At 35.7% G+C, this 22,891-nt stretch overlaps 1 protein-coding gene across 3 annotated transcripts in view; it reads left to right on the top strand.

Moving 5' to 3' along the window:
• The window catches only part of LOC150082205 (inactive dipeptidyl peptidase 10-like), a 362,607-nt gene that overhangs the window by 296,416 nt on the left and 43,300 nt on the right, over positions 1 to 22,891 (top strand). For all 3 annotated transcript variants that reach the window (XM_090379166.1, XM_090379165.1, XM_090379167.1), the window contains 4 exons: positions 6,117 to 6,217; positions 7,300 to 7,426; positions 11,011 to 11,160; positions 12,513 to 12,592. In XM_090379166.1, the coding sequence (XP_090235292.1) occupies positions 6,117 to 6,217; positions 7,300 to 7,426; positions 11,011 to 11,160; positions 12,513 to 12,592 (458 nt within the window). The remainder of the gene's footprint in view (positions 1 to 6,116; positions 6,218 to 7,299; positions 7,427 to 11,010; positions 11,161 to 12,512; positions 12,593 to 22,891) is intronic.

Genomic DNA, 22,891 nt, shown 5'->3' with positions numbered 1-22,891 from the left:
GGGATTTGAATCAGACTACAAACTGTGGACTTATTCTTTAGAAAGACATTCTTGGGAAGTATGATAAAGAAAACCCATTGGATTCGTAAATTTTAGAAAAAGTTACGAATCCAATCGGTTTTCTTTCACTAGAGCGGAGTAGAGTGCATGTCCTGCAGCAGAAGATATTCCAGTATATATCAAAAGTCTTAAGCGATCTCTCAGGAAAGAAGTAGCTAGCTTCCCTCATGGTATATCTCTCTTGTTGCCATTATAACTAACCTGCTCGCTTGAAGGCTTGGCAGAAAAGTTTGAAGGAAGGTATTACATTGATCTTTGGATATTGTGTTGCTGATTATGGAAGCAGTCGCATAATCTTTTGTAATCTTGAATGTTGGAATTTTTTGAATTTCGAAGGTTATATTGCACCTTGGAATGGACCAGAAATGATGTAGACCCTGTTAACATCTAGGTGTACAGGAATGAGACCATGGCCCATAGACGAATAAATAAAATTTATATAATTAAATTCACCAAAGAATTTTAATTCATTTCAATGAGCCACTGAAATGCACGTTTCCTATTCGTGCATATTTTCAATCCACTTCCTTATTAATAAACTGTTCTTACGTTGTTCTACATGCTGATATTCATGCTCCAGAAAATTCTTTTTTATTTTATTTTAGATAAATGTCTTTCTGAGATTCACTACTTTCGACTCATTTTTCTGTGAACGAGGTTGAAAATTATTTGTTACAACCGTATACGTGCTAGCCGTTATGTTAGCATGATGTACTCTACATACTTCACGGTAGACTGGGCACCTCTTAACTTTACCCTCTTCCCATCATTGTTATACTCTCGCAGTAAGATCCGCCAGAGAAATCGATACTACGATTTCATGCACCCACAACAGACGGAACTTGTTTTACAATACAGAATGTTTTAACATAAAAACGGTGGGAAGAATTTATGGTCGCTTAATTGGGTGTAAAGTGGTTGGAGTGTTGTTGGTGATTAATATTTATGAAAATTAGATGTGCACGGAAGTGTTATGTGATATTAAATGTGATTTTTTTTAATAACCATTTCTTAATACGGCTATCAACCCAAGTATTATGAGTATTATGGCACTGGGGTTCAGAAAACAGTTCCGGTTTACAGGTACTGGACTACGTATTGCTTGCAAGATTAAGCGGCTGTTATTCTGGATAAGTTTGTTAAGGGAAGGTTTAATGTTACTTCTTTTGTTCCATTAAATATCTTATTACTTGACTTCCGGGTGTTAAAAATATTCATTAGAACTTTCAAGGTACTGGACATGAGCGGCAGAAAGATATTCCCACATTTATCTCATGCAAGCAATAAGTTTTTAACTTGGAATCTTTGAGAGCTTGTTACTTGAGACTTTTAATGACAGAGATTTTATGATCTGTGTTAAGTTTGTTTTGTTTTTAATTAAAGATGGGCAAGTACAAAGACCGTCTGGGATGAAGATCTTTAAGATATATAAACAATATTTTAATACCGATTAAGTAATGTCCAAGATTTGGAACTGTTTACAAACTGTCTTCCGTGATGTCCGAAAAGGGATCTCAGAGGTTATGCAAATGTTCCCTTAATTTTTTACAATGTTTTCCCCATTATTTAATTTGTGCACATATAAGTATTATTGTTTCTAATTTATTGTTAAATATTATGGCAAAAAATCCACTGATTTTGAGGAAGCCAGAGAGTGAACCATTATGATTAATAATGAGGAGATTATTGGACTTTAGAGAGAATACTTTGGACTGGCTAAGTGCCAATATAACGCCAATACGTAAAGGTGGTTCTAAGAGCAAAGTGGATAACTACAAACCGTCTAGTCCGACTTCCGTGGTAGGGAAAATCGTGGAGGCGGTGATCAAGAATGCAGTACAGGGTATTTAGATAAAAATAGAATTTTAAAGGAAAGCAACGCAGAAAAATCATGTTTAACCAGTCTGGTTAGCTATTTTGACAATCACTCCTGAGCTGGATGTAGTAAATAATTTCGATACTATTTATTTGCATTTTAGCAAAGCATTCGACACTGTTTTGTAAATGTTAGTGTATAAGCTGGAACATGTTAGAATCTCATGATGGCTGTTGAGTAGGTGGCAGAGGGTTCTGATTAAAAGTTACTCGTCCGACTGGGCTAATGTAAGACGCGGGATATTAGAACAACTGTTGTTTCTGCTTTTCTTAAATGATATCGACGAAAGGATACAAGATCGGGAGTAATTAATGATCAGCGCCAGGTGAACCTTTCTCAGGACAACTTTTAGGCCTGACGTAGATAGCGGTTAGGAGCGCGAGTGTAGTAGCACACGTTCTTTGAGTGGACTACTAAATACGATTAGCATTTGTATTGATTGATTTATTGTAAACTCCACTGACCTGGTGGTCGTGCCGGAGTATAAACAAGAACTTTTTTTTACACTTCAGGAATAGCAACCACAAAATAACTTGGTGAGGGTGAATTGTGAATTAAAAAAAGTATCTGAATAAAGAAATTTGGAGGAAGGGGTTACAATACAAGCAGTAAGGAAGGCCCATTGAGTCCTATCGATGATTTATCAAACATTTGCTTCAAGAGGCCATTGTCCCATTGTATAAGACGATTGTAATGCCACAGGCAATATTGTGTGCGATTATGGAAACCCCAACTAGAATAAGCTATGTAATGCAGGCAAAGCATGCGTTATATTTCAGGCTTATTCGATTTTTATTTCTTACATTAAGTGAAATTTTTTCACACACGGAAAAAACCTGTGATTAATAGAAGTAAATAACTGTTTTAACTAGTTAATTATTAAATAGCAAATAATATGCACTCAACATTTTGTAGTACTTTACTTATTTCCTCCTGAATTTTTAATAAAAATTGAAATGAAAGATGTATTTCACGGACCTTCTGTGATTTAATAAAAATAAACAAATAGCAGGGCGTACCTTAGAATGAATCCAAACTCGTAGTATTCGGTCAAAATTTTTGTAATATGCTTTACTTATTTCGTCTTTGAGTTTAATAACAGTTGAAACATAACACGTATTATATATTTCTGGACTGAGTAATATAATAAAACAGTATAATATATGATTTATATATTTAGTAAGCTGGTATGAAAAAACGAGCTGCTAAAAAGCAACCACTTAATATGCGCTAATCGAGAACGTAATCTTTCTTGCGCATCCTCCATATTGCCCATTCGTACCTCCATTTATTACACGGCAACAGATATCTTATTCAGTGCTTCCCTACTTGAAATACCAACTAGAATGAATCAGGCTGGCTATACAAATAGCCGGGAATGATCAGTTTGTATCTTTTTGCTGAACTCGTGAGGGACACTCATGATTTCGATACTCTTGTATTCCACGATGACGGCTGTCCGGTTTACAGAACCTCTGCTATTTTAAACTGGCGCGAGAAACATGATAGAATGGTAGGACATTTAAATCCTATAAAGAACTTATGGGTTTATCTTGAACGGAAAGTGAAAAGACAAGATGATTTACGGGTTCAAACGTTTTCATAATGGCCTAATATTGATATAATCTATTTAAGGGGTCTAGTTGAATCTCTATCAACGATAATGCATGAAATTATTCGTGATAAAGGAGGGGTTACAAAAAAATCTAAATTTTAGATTTTTTTTATCCTCTGTCTCTGTGTGTGATATGTATCAGAAAAAAATCTAAAATTTAAAAAATTCTAAATCTAATATTTCATGAAATTCTGTGCACTGGAGAATCTTTGTTACGTGAGGACGGACGAACGAACGGGCGTGGTGAAGATAATAGGCGCTTTACGTATATGCGAATGCACCTAAAACGTTTTCAAAGCACTCTGCGGTATTCGTATAGGGTGTTTCAATTACAAGGGATGGGGGGGATGGGGGGGTCTATCTTTCTTAATTTTAGTTTTAGGCTATTTGTCGTCTAAGCCTTTTTTTTTTTTTGGCATATTTGCGCTAACGCTTTGTAATTTAATGTTAAATTGTAAATTTTTAATTCTGATTTAAACATCTTGCAACCGTTGCGTTCTAGTTTTTTTTTTTTTTTTCGTCTCTGAAGTACAATGATGACATTTTTATACTAACCAATGACGAGGAACAACTTTCCCATTGAGAAAAAAAAGCAGTTAATTAAGTTAAAATTTTAATTTAGAAACCGTAAAATGTAAACGGTAATACTTTACAATACAAAAATTTCCGCCCAAATATAATAGAAAATAAACAAATAAAATAAAAAAATAAGTGAGATAGATACTGGTACGTTTTAATTGAAAACACTCTCTGAAAGATATATGATTATAAAATCAGAATTTGAAGTTTGCACATGGTGTGCTGTTACAAGTGGGGTATGCAATACCTTGGGTAATTCTCTAAATAGAATTATCTAGCGTTTCATGGAAGTATTCGAGTTTTAAAAAAAGATTCTCTTCATAACATAATAATTTAAAGTTCAGTGTAGAAGTTACAGTTTCTGTTTTACTCCTAAATGTCGCCTTAGAAACGTTTTTCTCTGAGTTTAGTAATTTCACATCGCAGTCATCTAGCATATAGTGATATGTTTGATTTTTATTTGAAATTTGGTATTTCGTTCTCTTAATAAAAAGCCAACTGTGGCTTTTTATTATGAGGATTTTCCGATGCAAATTTTTTGTCAAAAGTTTTTACGAGAACGTAATACTTGACAGCAGCGTAATTACGTTGTCAGTTACGTTGTTTTGTTGACGTGTTACGTTGTGAATTATTACTGTTGTGAGAACGACAAAAATGGTCATTGTAACAAGCTGCAGCAGTTTTTAAAGTGCACAAGGTTCTATTTCCGTTGAACTCGTAAATTTAGCCTTATAAAAGTTTCCTTCTGGGAAGTTTTCTAATTTTACGTTAATTATCTGATATATTTGAACTAACGCCTACTCTTCCTCTTTTCATAGTTTTTGGGAAATTGCTGCTTCCTAATTTCCATCTTCCATTATCCTCCAATCTCTAGTTCGCTAGCAAATCCTTGAACACAGTTAATACTATTATCAGCCGCTTACCGAGTTTTTCTTGGCGAAGAATTCATTCTAATTAACTGGTTCCATGCCTGCTTTTCCCTACAGGCTGTATTTTCTTCAGTGTTACTTTGGCAATACATTTACTAAAGAGGCGCAGTTCAAAATTTGCCTGCTTCTCCGATGCTTTTCACATTTTATTTGTGAAGATTTTCGTATGATTTGTACAATCTTGTAGCAGAATTGTTCAGATTTCGATTTTCACTTAAAAAAATTTTGAAGCCTCTTTGTTATATATTAACTTTAGATTTCTACGCGAAGTGTTCAACGATGCAAGTAACGGATAAAACTTGGAAGCTTGTCAAATAGCAGTCTTAAATTCCCAACTCAACTTGGCATGACTGATCTTATTGTGTAACGTTTCAAGTAGTGGGGTAGGATAAAGATCGCTAACATGAAATTGCTGTCTTATCGAAATTCCATGATTATTCTGAAAAATCTTTATCCTCAAAAACTTTTCATCATTTAGCTTACTCTTTTAACCTCTGCATCATCAGTAATTCATAATTTTCACTGTAATCGGTTCACAAGGTGGTGCGAGCTTTCGATGGTTCGGAGGAAAATGCTTAAGGGAAAATTCATTAACACTGTCAATCTATCATTAGATTTGTAGCTTGTCTCATCATTAATCGATACGATGAAGGTACCGTAAATGCATTCTTCGATTAAAGAAAAAAGTGCTTTTCACTTTGTCAAAATTCGTTATCTGAACGTAGTTAATCATTGTCATTTCTAAACAAAATTGAATTGAAATGGTTATGATTCCTTTGGCACAGTTAGCACCGCTGTATGCAAGGGGAAAGAAATTCTTCTGCACGTAATAACTCGCGCAGTAATACTTGTTTATCTCTTTATGGGTATCCAGTGTTTTTTGGGTCCAGTATCCTTATATGGGTGCACAGTATTGTTGTATTGTTCTAAAAAACTTCTAAACGCGATGATTCTGAGTGAGATAGGTAACATTTAAATGATTGTTGTTCTACTGTGAACCCACATTTTATGGGTGCGGTTTTTTTTTTTTTTGTATATAAGTGTTTTCTAATTTCAGGCAGGAAGACCCAACCCAAACGTTACTCTGTGGATAGCAGACCTTACGAAACCTTTTTCTGAAAATGTAGAAGTTTCTCCTCCTTCAGACTATAAAGATCAGTAAGTTTTTAGTTATTTAAATCAGTTTAAATCCTTTTTGTTTTTTTTTTTGCATCAGACAAAGTTCGTAATATTTCTATGTATAGGATAGTTGTGTAGTACTTTATCTGTCGACTATATCCCAGCGAAGAGGGAGGGAGGCCTGGATTGGTGAATGATTAGCAATTTATTGGACACGTATAGCTAGGCTCTGAAGTATGCCGACCATAGAACACGTACAGTTTACAGACAAAATAAAATGACGTCTCCTTAAAAATTCTAAAACAACCTAATCTTAAGTTTCAGTGAAGAAGTTACATATTATTTACTCTTAATTGAGATTTTTAGCCCTGCCATCCGTTCACATGCACCATTTCATACATGCTCTGAATTATTACATTTCCTTAGACGAATACGATTATTGTTCAGCGCTGTTCATAACTTACGTTCAGGGACACCCTGCTGTTGAAAAAAATAGTTATTTTCAAGGTTAATCAGGATCGTTAGGTTTGTTGTAATGAACTTCTCCCTTAGCCAGGCCACCACAGAAAAAAGTCACGGAGATGAGATCTGAGATTCAACCAGGCCATCCATGCCTCCCATGTCTACACAGTCCATCAGCTTAGAAATTTGCTTTTGTATCGTTAGAAAATGGAGAAAATATTACCGTTTTAGGTTGATGGATTAACAAAGAGTTCGCTCCTTGTAAAATATCCTGGTATCAGTCTTATTATTATTTTTTTATGACTTCCAAACTGTATGAAATGCGAAAGAAATCATTCGCTTCGGTTGAATTAGACATCGTAGCTAAAAAAGTAAGAAGTAAAAATATTCCTTTTAATTTTTCTGCTCGCGTGTTTGGCAAAAATCCCTAAATGGAAACTTTTAGGTTTTACGTAATTGTAAAACAAAAAGTTGTATGCGATATTTTAAAGAATAGTTACCCACTAGGCACTCATTATGTGAATGGATTTCGATTAAGTTTGAAATTAATTTGATAATTCGTTATTTTGCAGAACGTACCTAAAGTTATAAAAAACCATCGTATGAAATTAGTTTCACTTCAAAAATTCAGGAGTTAACTGTTGTGTTTATTATCTTAGGGAATACTATATGACAGCCATACAATGGATTGACAACAACACTCTCTCTGTTATTTGGCTGCGAAGATCTCAAAATTCTTCTGTTGTTACCTTTTGTAACGTTGAGGATGATTGGAGATGTCACAAAGTAAGTTTGTTTGCTGCCCAGTTGTTGCGTCGAAATTTTTTTTGATTTAGTTAATGTTTTTTATTTTTGATTTACAATGTTTTTTAATTTTTAGAATTTTTTAAAACCTAATTTTTTTTGGATTTTAATGGTATAACAACAAATGGTATAGCTTAACAAAACAAATCAGAAGGGAATTTACTTCACTTCTCGCAGTTTTTTTTTCCCTATATTGTATTGTAATGGCTAGATTCTGTATTTTTCCCTCTACTAATTCGAGATATCACTAAAACGAAATTCAAATCCAAAGGATTTGAATTTCGTTTGTGTTTCTGAAGATTTACTTAGACTTTCTTGAGAATCCACTTTATCCTATGAATGATACTTTTATAGAATGAATCCTAAATATTTAAATCTAAGAATAATATCTACGAAATGGGTAATATTTAAGGAAATTTTCCAGATATGACCTTGAAATTGTTCTGCACATGAGAAGCAAGAGTTCGGTTTAATTTTGCCACATATCCTTGCTCCTGACAAGGCTTTTCTTTAACAATACAGTTAATCTATCAGATTGATGATTTTCTTTTATTTCCGAAGAAAGATTTTATTCATTTCTCCTCGCATACAAAAGAAGTCGGTCACTACAAAGAAAATCGAAAACACTCGAAATATGTCACGTTGTTATAACTGACAGCAACGTCAAACTTTCTGAAACACTAAGGACCGTTGTCATGTATCCGAGTATTTCAGAAAGAGATTAAAATAGATGGGTGGGAGATTGGCTGAAATAATACAAAGAAAGGTTGATAGTTGACTGACAAACAATCCCTTCATTTTAGATTCATGGCTTTTCCTTGTCTGATAAGGTTTGACGCCATGATGTCAAGTGCGTCAGTCTGTGTCATTGTCTGTTCACAGAGGCTGTTGTACAAAACATCCCAGTATCCTACGCTGTATTTCTGATTTTTATCACAATTTCGACTATATTCCACTACACCATGCAGGTAGCACATTGGTTAAAATCACCATCCTCACCACACCGGTTTGAAAACGACCGGGTTCGAATCCGGCTAATGACACGAAGAACTTTTATGGGCTTTTTTCACTTCTTGGCTGTTAGTTGGTCTCAGGCGGTGATAGCAAGGTTTTTCGCCCAAAAAAAAAAAAAAAAAACAGGCAAATCGACACGCGCAATTTATGGACATATTACACATGGGCAGATGAGTTGGCTCTCAGATGGCCCTAATATGATAGTTTTATTCTCCTACACACTTCGTAGTTTAGCACAGTGATTAACGTCCTCCCCATACCCGGTAGAAAAAATCCGTGGTTCGAATCCCGTCAATGACGTGAGGAATTTTTATGTTTTTTTTTTTTAACTAAGTGGCTGAGTTAGTCGGTCTGAGCCGAGAATAAAAACCCTCCCAACACACTGGGTTTTCGTCCAGCAAAACATGCAAACCAACCAGAGAACACGTGCAATTTATGAACATAATATACACGGTTGGATGAGCTTGTTCTCAGGTAACCCTAAGTATGGCAGGTTTTTGCTTTTTTTCATATTTCACTACAGTAAATGTGGATCGTAGTTGTGGAGAAAAGTGTAAAAAGACCAGTTTTACATCCAAGACTGTAATCTCGAAACCGTTAGATCATTAACCTATTCATATCGAGTAGTTAAAAATAGATTCTGGATTTAGTCTGCTGGAGCATGATTTTAAGTTAGGCTTTTCCTGTGTTAATAGCTAAATAAGACGATATTGTATCTCAGTACTGTGGACATGGTCATGATCTTCGTAGAGGTTTGGATCCTAAACAGCACCATCTTATTCAGCCACGTTCGGAAAATGAATACAAGATGGAAGGCTGGTGCACACCGAGGATCACATTTCTGGTTTTTTAGCCACTGAATATAACTAATGCTGCTCTATTCAACTTTTCAACAGTAATATATGTTTGATTACTTTGATTCGTTTCAGTATGTATAAGAATTTATGCTTACGTCAAAAGGGTAAGTTAAAAGGACTCTCGAAAATTTAAATTAGGTTATAATGAAGTTGGATCTAAATCTTCGACTAATGGAGTGCTACATCTGGTCCAAACTACTCTATGGTTGCGAGACTTGGACATTAAAGAAAGCAACAATTAAGAAATTGGAGGCATTCGAGATGGATAGTTAAAGTTACAAATGTGGAAGTGTTGAGATCAATCAGCAGAGAAAGGAAATTGCTGTCTCTAATTAAGAAACGAAAAACTTCTTTTTTTTTGTCACATTATGAGACATCAAGAAGATCATGCAGTGCCACAAATCATTCTGACTGGAAGAATTAATGAGAGGAAGAAGGGAAAAAAAACTATTTATTAGGGTCACCCAGAATGTTAATTCAACTACCCATGTGTAATGTGTCCGTAAATGTTCTCTGGTCGATTTGCCTGCTTTTCTGGACGAAAAACCCCAGTTTCTGGGGGAAAAACCTTGCTATCTATGCTTGAGACCGACAAACTCAGCCACGGAGTGAAAAAAGCCCATTAAAGTACCTAGCTTCATCGACGGGATTCGAACCCGGGCCTTTTTGACCCAGTGTGGGGAGGACGAAGACGATACCACTGTGCTACACGCGCAGGAAAGGTAGAAGAAGAATATCATGGCTTGATAATTTGAAGAAATAGACAGAGAAAACAGTGGAACAATTATTTCATGATGTTTACAATAGATGCTGACCACCAACCCCAGATGGGACGGCAACCTATGATGATGATAATGAAGTTCACAACCAAAATATTTTGATAATAAAATAAAATTCAAAAATATTCTCTATAATCTTTATAAAAGTGTTTAATGATAAATGTATAAACTGCATTTAAATTAGAAAATACGATAAGCTAATCCCAAATTAGTCGTAACGGGTAATATTTATTACAATTAAAAGTATAGGCACAAAAAGTCGCCAAGGATCTTGAATCAATAAATATTAATATTAATTAATTCTACTATTTATTCACTGATGAATGCATTTTTCTGAACCTTGCTTGGTTTTTAATGGGTATTGTGGGTAAGTTTCTTCCTAGAACTTCTTAAAATCAACCTAAATTGATGTTAGTGCTGAATGTCATGTGATTTCTTATATTAGGAAGTGGAACACTAACTTTCAAGTTTAAGAGTCGATAAAGTTTAAGAGTCGAATGATTTGATTTCAAAGTTATTCTCGCGTGCACATTTATCTTGGGCACTTAAATTTCCGAGAGCATTATCACGACATACTAAAATATTTATAAACTTTGACATTTTAATATTGGGCAATTCTCAGAGTTTCAAGAAACGACACCTTATTCTGTACGTCAGCATTTTCGAGTTAATGCCCAAGCCACCGTCCAATATGTCCAGTAATAAAATACGATAAACACATGAAAATCTTACGAAAAGAGTCGCCGGAAATTTTGATGTGTGCTGACATTGCCGAGTTGGGTGAAGTGAATTATTTTATGGCCATGTTCTGTTATAAAAGAATTTCCGATCAGTTGGCTTGGAATTTCTAATTTATTTTTCTCAATGTGGACATTAATTTAAAGAAGCAATATACATTGCGATATTTATCGTGCAGCATATCTCAGAAGACAGCCATGGCAAAGGGTGGGTGGACATATACAAAGCTCCTCTCTTTACCGCTGATAAACAACATTATTTCCTACGTCTTCCGGTTGCAGATGGAAGAGCAGGCTACTTCCGGCATGTGGCCATGTTTGACGTTCAGGTAAGCGCTCTTTCCTTCTTAAATTATTAATATCTAAACTGCATGTTAATGTTGTTAATTTGAGTTGTAATTAAATTACTATCCATCATTATTATTATTATTGTGAGTATTATAATAAGTATTCTTTTGGTAAACGCTAGACGTTCTTCCACTTATATTTTTAGTTAAATGATTTCGTAATTAAATATTGATTTCATAATAATCAGTTCCATGATTTCCATACACTGTCAGTATGATTTTTAATTCTAGTTACATATTAATTTAACTGTAACTGTTTTAAAAATTATCCAGTTAAAGGCGTTCTACTATCGGGGATAGCCTCGGACCAAATGTTAGTTACTGCTTAACTCGGTGATGGTCTCCTCTAGCTCTTCAATTGACTGTGGATTGTTAACAGATAACTGCACAGAAAAACAGGCTTGGTGATCCTAGCGGCCAGAGTCTGATAAAGATCATGCAATATTCAAACGCGGATTGCACTGTCTTCAGTACAACCGCAGTTAGTAATGGCGCCATTTTGGAAATACTCTTCCGTCCATCCTACTTCGTCCAGTTGAATCTTGAATATCGCAAACATTTATAGATATTGATTGTTTCTGTAAAGAAAATAGGGGGCCGAAATTTTAGATCTGCCACTACGCAGTTTGTTGGTTACACAAGCAGTCTCACGAAATCTTTTAACGAACTCCTGTATGGTAAACTTACTTGGTAACTCACGTGTTTGATGTATTATCAATATTCCTGAATAACTTCTGAAAATGAATTAGATTTGAAATATTGCTGCACAAAAAGCATCTCTAGGATTAACGGCCAATCTCTAGGATTAACGCTACGGCTGACTTTTTGAGTGACTTGCTATGCGGATGATTGATGCGTGCTGCCGTCTGTGGTTAATTTTCTAATCTATGTCGACCAAATTATATATTACTCCCGCAAGTATAACCGGAGCTATATGTATGGGTTCGGTGACTTTAAAAACATCCCCCTCTACAATATTTGTAGCAGTGATTGATTCGTTGAAAATGATGAAATGTATGATGTTGTTAAAATTAAAACGTAACACAATCTAAGATATGTAAGGTTAGGTTATATTAAGTATACATAATATTATTGTTGATGAGTTTGGCAGCGACTGATGCTAGTTCCGGGACAATCGCTGATAGTAGAATTATGCCCAGTTAGGTTTAGCAGATGAAATAGTTCCTATAAGTAATGGTGAAGTTAAATATTGCACTAACTTTATAAATAATTTAATTAATTTTCTATCGGTTTTAAACACATTTCTTATATCGAATGTATTGATTGATCAAAGTGCCTTACATGTCTCTTAAATTATGTTCCGCTTCGAACAGAGTGACAGAAAGGACTTCTTGACTCACGGCCAATATGACGTCACTCAAATTGTGGCTCATCTGCAAGAGAAGCATACAGTGTGAGCCGCGTCTCTTAAACCATCGCATCCGCATGTTTTTTCTAGCTTTTTTTTTTTTCTATAACCTGATATCCTTTTTAAACTGATTTTGTCTTCCAATATTCTTTAACATTATTTCTCTTTTTTTTTCTTGTAGCCTGTGTATGATATTTAATTATGGCATGGATATCAGAACAGATGACTGCATGCCTTCTATAGTTGGACTGTAAAAATTAGCCCCATGCATGCGCAATGGACGAATCATAGGTTGCATTCCTTGCATAAATAACAGAAAAGAATGACAGTATTGTGTGTGAGGTAGGAAAACACAAAACATGGCATCCAATCGTTTTAACTTATTCCCTTTAGTAGCCTGCCTAAATTTTAGGAATTCATTCACATAATCACTAAGTCCAAACAAATTTTCTATTATTAGTAGTGAGTTTCATTTTATATATACTGAATACCAATATTCCTGTTGTTATTAACTAGTATCTAGTATTGTTTTCTATTTTAATTTTATCCATATTTAAGGTCATTTCTGAAACCTGAAGCTATTATTTACAAAAAGCCAAATCGTAATGATGTTTTGATTCTGATTATTTTGTTATTAAAATTTTCATCTTTGTGTGTCAGTATGTGCAGAACAAATGTTTTTCTCAAATTCCCCTTAAAGTATTCAACGTGCTTTCAAAAATTAATACGCTTTGCATTAAAAAGCCACTGCAGTTTCGATTACATTTTTCAAATTCGAAATTAATTGATTTATCCGTATACATATACATATTAATGACTCGTGCTCCGATTTCTCCTTTGTTGTCTGATAATGATAATATTTCTCTATAGGGATTTCTTCCCCTCACCATTCAAAGCTTGTTTCTACTGCTTTTAGTTTATGTAAATGGGATATCAGTTATTTGAACTCATTGGGGATAACCATTTGGGGAGCATTTTGCAACACATTGAATTATGCGATTAGTATCATTGGGTCTTGTCTAGTGTCAATATTTTGACAGCAGTTAGAGGTGTTTCACGATTTAGCGACACTTACAGTATATGTATTCTCTAAGTGCGCATCAATATTATGATATTTAAGAGCTTCTAGTATTCGTATAATAAGGTTTGGTTTTTTTTTTTCAGTGTGTTGCCAAACGAAGGTGTAAGTTATCTCCAGACTCGTTCTACTAAGTTTATGGATATTATGTAGGTCCGAAGCAGGTGAAGCATAACATCATTGGTATAACTAAGGTTTGCAGTGAATATGAAGCCTATTTTGGAATGTCCATGGGTGATCAAGACAAGTTTTGAGCACTTGTAGTTGCCGAGCAACGTTAGAAGGATGGTTTCGTAGTGGTCATAAGGACATGCCTTTTGCTGTAACTCGAACATGGAGAGAGCTCACAAAATATTATGACGACTGCTGCTAATTTTGTGTAGTGGATATATCAAAGTTTAAAAAGTCTGCAGATAGAAAAGCTGTAGTGTATCCCAACATGCTATCCTTGATTTTTCCGACACCTCTCTCCTGGATAGCACAGTTGATATGATCGCCATCCTTCCCACACCGGATGGAAAACACCTTGTTCGAGTCCCGTCGATGACGAGAGGAGTTTTTATGGGCTTTTCGCAACGTTGCTGAGTTAGTCGGTCTCAGGCGAGGGTAGCATAGTTTTTCTTCCGAAAAGTCGGGTTTTTCGTCCAGCAAATCGATTAAAGAACACACGCAATTTACAAACATATACACTAGGCAATATAACCTTAGTCACTGATACTCCTAAAATCCTATTGCAACGATAACGGCCCCGACACCACATGAAGACCTGCCAATTCCCAATCCGCCTTCCAGAGAACAATCTTCAGTATTGAATGAAGAATATGGCGAAGAGGAGAATTGGAATTATTTCCTTGGTTTACTATCCACTTCTCTTTTTGAATTTTGGGCGCCGCATGAGTATAGATACCAGTAAAGGAGAGATTGCTATCAGAGATGATGCCCAGACCTTTGTGAGAATCCATCTTTAGTACTAGAACGCCTTTATTTCGAATATCCGCTGGATTACCGTTTTTCTGGAGAGGAATGATTTGAGTAGATGTCTTGATGTTGATTGTTTTTATTGATTGTCGTGAATTGTTGTTTTTTTTTATATGTCATCACCTGACTTAGAGGCGATTAAAATTTTTAAACCATCTGCATATAAGAATGATGTTTCGAATAGTTTAAGTAGTGGACGTAGTGAAGCTGCAAAGATGACTATTGATATTTATCCTCCTTGAGATATACTTGAGGACGTAGCGGCTGAGATTTGAAGTTGATGTAAACATGAGGAATCTATGGTTGAGGCTATACAAGAGATGGAACGCATTTTCCGTGTTTATTTGAAAGTGGTTCTTAACAATTTTTACTGCTTCTATCACATTTCTGCTGTCTCCTTGTGAGTTTCCAGTCTAGGGATAAAGATTGATTTTGTAAGTTCTCCGTATTTCAGGCAGGTATATTTAACTGATGCACTTCTTGATAACGTGTACCAACGTAGTGGCGATATAACCACTGGCTGCCTTGATGATAAAGGGTGGCATACCATCTTGGCGCAAGGAATTTTTTATTTTTTGGACAGTATACTGATGGACCAGCTGGTTCAAGAGCAGGCACTAGTTGTGTTAGCTTTCTGTGTTATGGTAGTAAGGAGCTGTGCAAATGTTATTTTCAATCCATTCAGTTACTTTATTGGGATTTATTGGTACACAAGTTAAACAGATGCAGATTTCACAACAGCTGAAGACTATATGACGACATGAGCGAAATGCTTGGTAGTTCACCTTTTTAGTGAATGAAGAGTGAAAAGTTAAAAGATCTAGTTAATAAATTAATTGAAACTTATGGAAAAATGGGATGAAAAATGGTGATCAAGCTGCATTAGCTGCAATTGCACTCTTGCCTAGATTTTTTGTCAGACCAAATCTGGACGAGCTTAAGAGCATGAAGAGAGATTCCACCACCACATGCAGCCAGTGGAGAAGAGGTACCAAAGACGGTTGGATGAAACTATGATGGATGACCATATCTGATTGGTTTCGTGATGAAAACTAACCACAAAAGGCAGACTTTCAAATGTATATTTTTCAGGAAATAGTTTTAACGATGGTTACTACTTTATAATTTGTGACTTTTTCACTTGTTGTTTAGTATTTAGCCATATGGTGCATCGAAGTCGTAGGCTTTTGCTGCACCAGCCAAACAATTATTTCATTTAAAAATAAATAATAAAATAAAATAAACTACCTATTTGACTCTCTCCACACAGGTGTTTATCCAGTTGACCTCTGAATTTCCCCAAAATGTCAGCCTCCACCCATGGAGATAACTTATTCCAGTAATTAATAATTCGCTGACTGAAATAAAATTTCCTAATCTAGTCTAAACTTCTGCCCCGTAATTTTAATTTTTGTTCCCTAGTTTTGGAATGATTTATAACATTGAAAATTTCATCCCATTCGTTTTACTTTCACCTCAATCAATGGGTGCTGCTCTTCGTGGACTGATGTTATTAGTGGAGTCCCACAGAGTTCTGTGTTGGGTCCACTGTTGTTTTGTATATTTATCAATGATATTGATGAAGGTATATCAGGCTTAGTATCGAAGTTTGCAGATGATACAAAGGTTTGCAGGGTTGTTAATGAGAGTAATGGCAGTGTGCTACTGCAACAGGATCTAGAAAATTTGGGCAGATGGGCTGAGAAGTGGCAACTGAAGTTTAACCTTGACAAATACAAAGTACTGCATATGGGTAGAAGTAACCCCAGAGAAACGTACCAACTGTGTGGTTCTCTACTTAAGGTGGTGGTAGAAAATGAAAAAGACCTGGGAGTAATTGTGTAGTCAGATATGAAGTTTTCTGAGCAATGAAGACAGGCTGCCAGGGCAGGTCATGGGGTTTTGTCAATGATATATAGGAATTTTGCTAGCAGAGAAAAGGAGGTGATTGTCTCTCTGTATAAGGTAATGGTCAGGCCACTCCTTGAGTACTGCGTACAGGTATGGAGGCCTCATTTTTGGAAGGATGTAGATTTGCTTGAGCGTGTACAGAGAAGGCCAACAAGATTTGTGAGGGGGATGAAGGGATCCTCTTACCAAGAGAGGCTTAAGTTCTGCAAATTGCAGTGGCTGGAGACTAGGCACCTGCGAAGTGATCTGATTGAGGTGTATAAGGCCTTGAATGGGTTGAGCACGCTGAATTCTGATGAGATTCTTCCACTTGTTCAGATTACGAACCTAAGGGGGCATAAATTCAAATTAAGAAAAGACAGATGTAGAATAGATGTGCGGAAATTTGCCTTTAGCCAGCAGGTGGTTAATTTCTGGAAGAAACTTCCATCTGTCGTTGTAGAAGTTGATAGGTTAAATAAATTTAAGGAGAACTGGACAAACATTTAGTGGGATTTGTTTTATAATTTTTTTTTTTTTGGCTGATGCTGCATAAGCTCTTGCACTTGCTTTCTTGCATCACATGCCACTACTACTGCTACTACTACTACTACTACTACCTCTCAAAGCCTTATCCACCTAAATCAAGTCTCCTCTAGGAGGTCTAGTTTCCAAGCTCTGAAGCCCACATATTCGAAGGTTTTCCTCATACGGGCACCCTTTTGCCGATCTCACCAGCCGAGTTACCCATCTTTCAAGAAGCTCGATGTCTGTTTTTTTAGGTGCGGTCTTCATACTTTAACACTGTTCCAAGTGTGATTTTACTTGTGGCAAAGATTAATGCTTTATTCTGTACCGAAGTTAAACATCGTTAATAAATCCAATATTGCATATTTACTTTTCTTTCATTTCTTTGGGAAAACATTGATGCTATGCATATTCGGAATCAGCACCTAATTCATAAAGAAATACCAAAAAATACAGATAAAACAATTTTTTTTTGAAAATTTGTTACATAGCGTTATCATATAGCTTATCTTTGTTGTAAAGAACTTCTGTACTACCCTCAAAGTGTATTTACTAAAACCTCATGTGATATTAAGAACATGTTAACATGTTGGAAATGAGAACTGTGCAGCAGTTCTTTTACGGGGAGGTTGGGGGAAAACGGGTGAATACAGGATGGATTAAACTATTGACGTAATACGAGGTGTGGCTATAAATAATGAAATTGTTGCAATAAAATAAATATAATGAAGTAGTTCGGACCTTGCAAGTTATCCACTTCAAAATGCCTTGGGCTTACACACACACACACACACACACTGTCCACATGTTTCTTCCAAGCACAGAAACATTTCTGGTAGTCATCTTCGGTAAGCCCTTTTAACACTTCGGTCGTTTTTTCTGAATGTCTTCAATGAACTGAAAACGGATTCTCTTAAATACACTTTTCAGTTTAGGGAAGAGAAAAAAAAAGTCTCAAGGGGATAGTTCTCACGAGTAGGGTGAATGTGCACGCACAGAGATTTGTTTTTTTTTGGCTAGAAACTGGAGAACGGAGAGCGCGTTCTGTGCTGGAGCATTGTCATAGTATAGCATCCAACCATACATTTTTGATTTTTACATTCTTGCTTTTTTTTTTTATTACGTTACTCAGAAAGTCTTGATCTTGAGTGTTTTTAAAACATTTTCACAAACTTGGAGTCTTCTCATGCTTAAACGTTCAGTAAATATTTGGCTGTTTCTTTGTCCATATTGAGTTCTGATGTAACCATTCTTTACATCAGAATTGCAACCAGAATTTAATAAAAATCTATACTCTGGGAGCCGAGTTGTCACATGCGGATAGACTGACGGACGAGAAAGCCTGACTTAATGTCGCCTTCATTAAAAAATATTTTTAATGATTAAAAATTAAACAGCTGTTTTTGTTCACGACACTGAATGCTGTATTTTAAGCTAGGTTTACTAAAGGAGAATGTCGTCTCGTCTTGGGAACTAGTTCCACACAAAGAGAATTCCGAACGTTATAAAACGCTTTACCACAACATAAATTACAGGAAAACTGAAAACGCTTACCATGCATAGATAAAGTTTTCAAAAATAAGTTCACAAGAGCTCTCAGTAGTATTTAGCTAAATGTTATTTCTACAATAAGATTGCGCATTTTTTTTTATAAAATTGAAAAAAAAAAATATATATATATAAAAAAAAAGAAAGTCCTTTTATTGACATATTTCTGTCATGTTGTGAGGCTACCTCTACAAGTTGACTTACCGTTCTACTACCAAACAAGCATCTCTTTTTAAAAAATAAAATGTTATTGAAGATGATTTCTCAGAATCACAATGTATAGTAGTATGCTATTTAATGGGGGTGGTTGCCTTGGAGGGGTATGAATAAATACTGGAAAAATTAAAATACTAATCGTATATTTATTTAAAACGCAATTCAGTGTACAAAAACCAAATAGGTTCTTTTTAACTACATTTAGATAAAAATTTCAGAAATTAATGAGGACAGTAATATAAAAGCAGTGATATCCGCAATAAAATATAAAAATGATTTTTCAGAATAGTGGCAGTCCAAAAGTTTTTTTTTTTTTTCCCTTTCCTTCATTATAGCAAATCCCTTAATTCAGAGAAGTCAAGCTGGTTCTGAAATTCGCATTCCATGTTCGGTTTAGTTTTGAACTTTTAGAATCCGATTTATTTCTCCTCTTGAAATGTTTTTGTTTTCAAACTCTAAATGCGGTCCTAGGCCAAGATCCAGTTGATTTGCCATCTTAATTGGCAAGCCGCCTGGATCTTAAGCCACCGTTATTTTTAGCATATTCATCAAAATTCTTCTGTTGAATCACTGACTGTTGCTTTTCCTGATTCTGCCTTGTTTACCAATCCTGTGAATGAATTTGTTGTCAGATTCTTTGGTTGAATAAAACATCTTGGGATTATTTATATAGATTTCTGTCGGTCAGAATTTAATGAAATTTGGGAAAGCTCAATAAATCGTTCCAAACGATCCAAATATAAAATTTCATGAAATTTATCCACTGAGAGTCGAGTTCTGTTGGTTCCATTTTAATGAAATTTGGGATAGACCTACAAATCATCCTAAAAGGCCAAAATATGTAATTTAATGAAAATTCATATAGTGGGAGCCCAGTTATTACATGATGACGGAAAAAAGAGAAATAGTAATTTCCGGATTTCTGTTGGTCCGATTTTAATGAAATTTGGAAAGGCTCGACAAATATTTTTAAACGGTCCAAATATAAAATTTCATAAAAATCTGTCCTCTGGCATTTAAGTTTTTACATGCGGGTGAACGGATGGACATGGTGAAGAGAGGATTTTTAATGGTTTCAAAACCCTGTCTGGGTTTTCAGGGTTTTGAATGGTTACGGTGTTATAGCTGTTTGAATTTAGCAGTGGCTATGGGGATTTTATTGATAAAAATAAGATAAAAGTAAATAAGAATAAGCAGACATTTATCTAGTACGAATAAATATTTTACTAGGTACGTGTTTGACTGTTCTTATTGATTTTTATTATTTTTCACTTTTTTGAAACACTCTGTATACAACTCTTAGAGAATATTTTTAAAATTCCTCGTGTTTAATAATATGTTTATGCTTACTTCAATTTTCAATTACTCGTTTGGAGATCTGAGTTTGAGTCTCATCGTTAACTGGATAACACAGAAATGAGGGGTTATTCCTTTTATTGTTTTCCTTTTGCAACTTCAGTTTGTGGAATGTCGTATCGTGTGAAGGTTAAAAAGGCATACTAAGAATACCAGCATCGAATCAGAGTGGATAAGAGGTAAATGCCGAAACGGCTACAGAAACGCAGAGAGTGGACGAAGCGAAAGAAATATAAATCATTAAAAGTAGTCAAGTGGACGAATAGCATACCTAATCCCAAAGGTTGTAAAAATTTAAAATCACTCGTAATAGCGTATAGCACTCTTATAAATTTTAATGTTAATACCTGCATTGCAGTTTTTCTCTGTTCTAGTACATTACTGGACAAAAGAAAGTAATACCGAAAAAAAAGTGGAAATAATTGCTATTAATTTTCCTGGCATCGTAAATTGAATCGCTCATTAAAACATGCGTATATGTTTCGCTGAGCTTTGTAATATGGTATTTAAATCAGAATTCTCTAATAAATGACGTAGGGGGCGGTAGGGGTCGCCAATTTTCAGTAGTTTTCTTCGCGGTCCAAATTATAAAAAATGTAAATTATCACCATCCGGATCCCTTTTTTTGGCATAAAATTAATAAAACGCCGAGTAAATATGATAATGCCTTTTATTACAGAACAAGAAAATATTTGCATTTTTTTATCTCTTGAAATTTAAACCATTCAAGAAAAATGGCATCGATATTAGGATTAGATTAAATTTTACTTAGTTCGATTGTCCCATACGTACTTTTATTTCGGCTAATTTAAAGTTTACATCGGTTCGTGCCCTCGTGGATAGCACAGTTTGTAGAATCGCCTTCCTCCCCGCATCGAGACCTGAGTTCGAGTCCCATCGTTGACGTGAGGACTTTTTATGGGCATTTTTCGCAACTTGGCTGAATTAGTAGGCTTTAGGCGAGGTAGCACGGTGTTTTCTCCCGGTAACTCGGGTTTTTCGTCCAAAAAACATAAAATCGACCTCGGAACATAGACAATATACACGGAGTAATATTGCCTTAATCGCTGATGCTCCTAAAACCCTACTAGGTACGTATTGTGTCCAAAATTTTGGGCTGATACGACCACAATAGCCATATAAATTCTTACCCTTACCAAACTGATGGAGATTATGTATGTTGGCTGTATATTCTTCATGAGCTGGGTAAAGTATTTACAGGATGAAAAATAACGAATAAGACCTAGCTGAAAAATATTTATTCTCATTCTGAATCTGACTAGGCTGGACCCAAATGAAATCAAATGAAAAATCTGAATAATTTGAAATTCTAAGTTTTTATTCAGTCTGGGAAGTTGCTTGTAATTGTCACTTGCCATCAGATTGTAAATGTCTGGGGTCCGCGCAGGTAGTACAGTGGTAGCATCATCGCCCTTCCCACACCAGGTGGAAAAGGCCCGGGTTCGAATTCCGTCGATGACGCGAGGAACTTTAGTGGGCTTTTTTCACTCCGTGGCCGAGTTAGTCGGTCTCAAGCGTAGATAGCAAGGTTTTTCCCCCAAAAATTGGATTTTTTCGTCCAGCAAAACAGGCAAATCGATCAGAGAACACATGCAATTTACAGACACAATACGAGTTTATGTAATCAGTTACGGGTAACCCTATTATAATAATTTGACTTCTTTTTTTTTTTTTCAATGTCTGGTGTCTGCGCGGGTAGCCACAGTGGTATTGCCACCGTCATCCCCACGCCGAGTGGAAAAGGTCCGGGTTTGAATCCCGTCGATGACTCGAGGAACTTTAATGGGCTTTTTTCACTCCGTGGCTGAGTTAGTCGGTCTCAGGCATAAATAGCAAGGTCCCAGAAATTGGGGTTTTTTCGTCCAGCGAAAAAGTAAAATCGACCAGAGAACACGCAATTTACAGACAAAGTACATATATGGGTATATGTAATCAATTACGGGTGATCCTAATATAATAATTTTTTTTTTATGTCTGGGTTCGAAATCCGGTCGCGAGCCCATTTCAATTGAAGTGAAAGTCTGCCCTTTTTATCAGCATGTCATTTTAAAGGTCAAGGTTCAGTTCTTTTTGTTGATCAGAGGAATATATAATGGGATTATCATCTCTTGGGCTGAATTAACCGATCTAATCCAGAGGCATGATGCTTGTTTTCATCACCCATTTATTATTGGGAAATCAATACCATAGGCGATGCACCCGTGTCCTAGTACCTTTGTAGAATCAGTAGGTTCATGAGCGAGCACTCAACTTTCTCACAGTGGATTGTCTTGTGGACTTGAGAGGCTATAGCATACCGCAATCAACCTATTGTCTCTGTTGATTTTTTGTGGTACGTAATGTTTAGCGTGTAAGAATTCTGTTCTCTATAATTTACCACCAGTTCTCGACTTCATCTATTATACATGTTACGCTTGGTGTTACAGGGGTGGCATATGATGTCAGTGGGTGAATCTTATAAATAATACTCTCTCTCTCTCTCTCTCTCTCTCTCTCTCTCTCTCTCTCTCTCTCTCTCTCTCTCTCTCTCTTGTACGGGAGAATATTCCTAGGAAGTTGGATGCAGTCGAATTTTTCAGGATCGTGGCAATTTCCCCTTGATTTTGGGAGTGGAATTGGTCTCTTTTGTTATTTCCTCTCCAGGGACCTGATAGTTCTAAATACACGATCAGATGGTTAAAAAGAAAGCAAGCACAAAATACACCTTCCCATGGAAAGAGCTCATCCTC

The sequence above is a fragment of the Mastigoproctus giganteus genome, chromosome 8 (assembly GCF_048544385.1).
Source record: "Mastigoproctus giganteus isolate SK-2022 chromosome 8, ASM4854438v1, whole genome shotgun sequence".
NCBI classification, from domain to species: domain Eukaryota; kingdom Metazoa; phylum Arthropoda; class Arachnida; order Uropygi; family Thelyphonidae; genus Mastigoproctus; species Mastigoproctus giganteus.
This window is presented reverse-complemented; position numbering and strand designations above follow the sequence as displayed.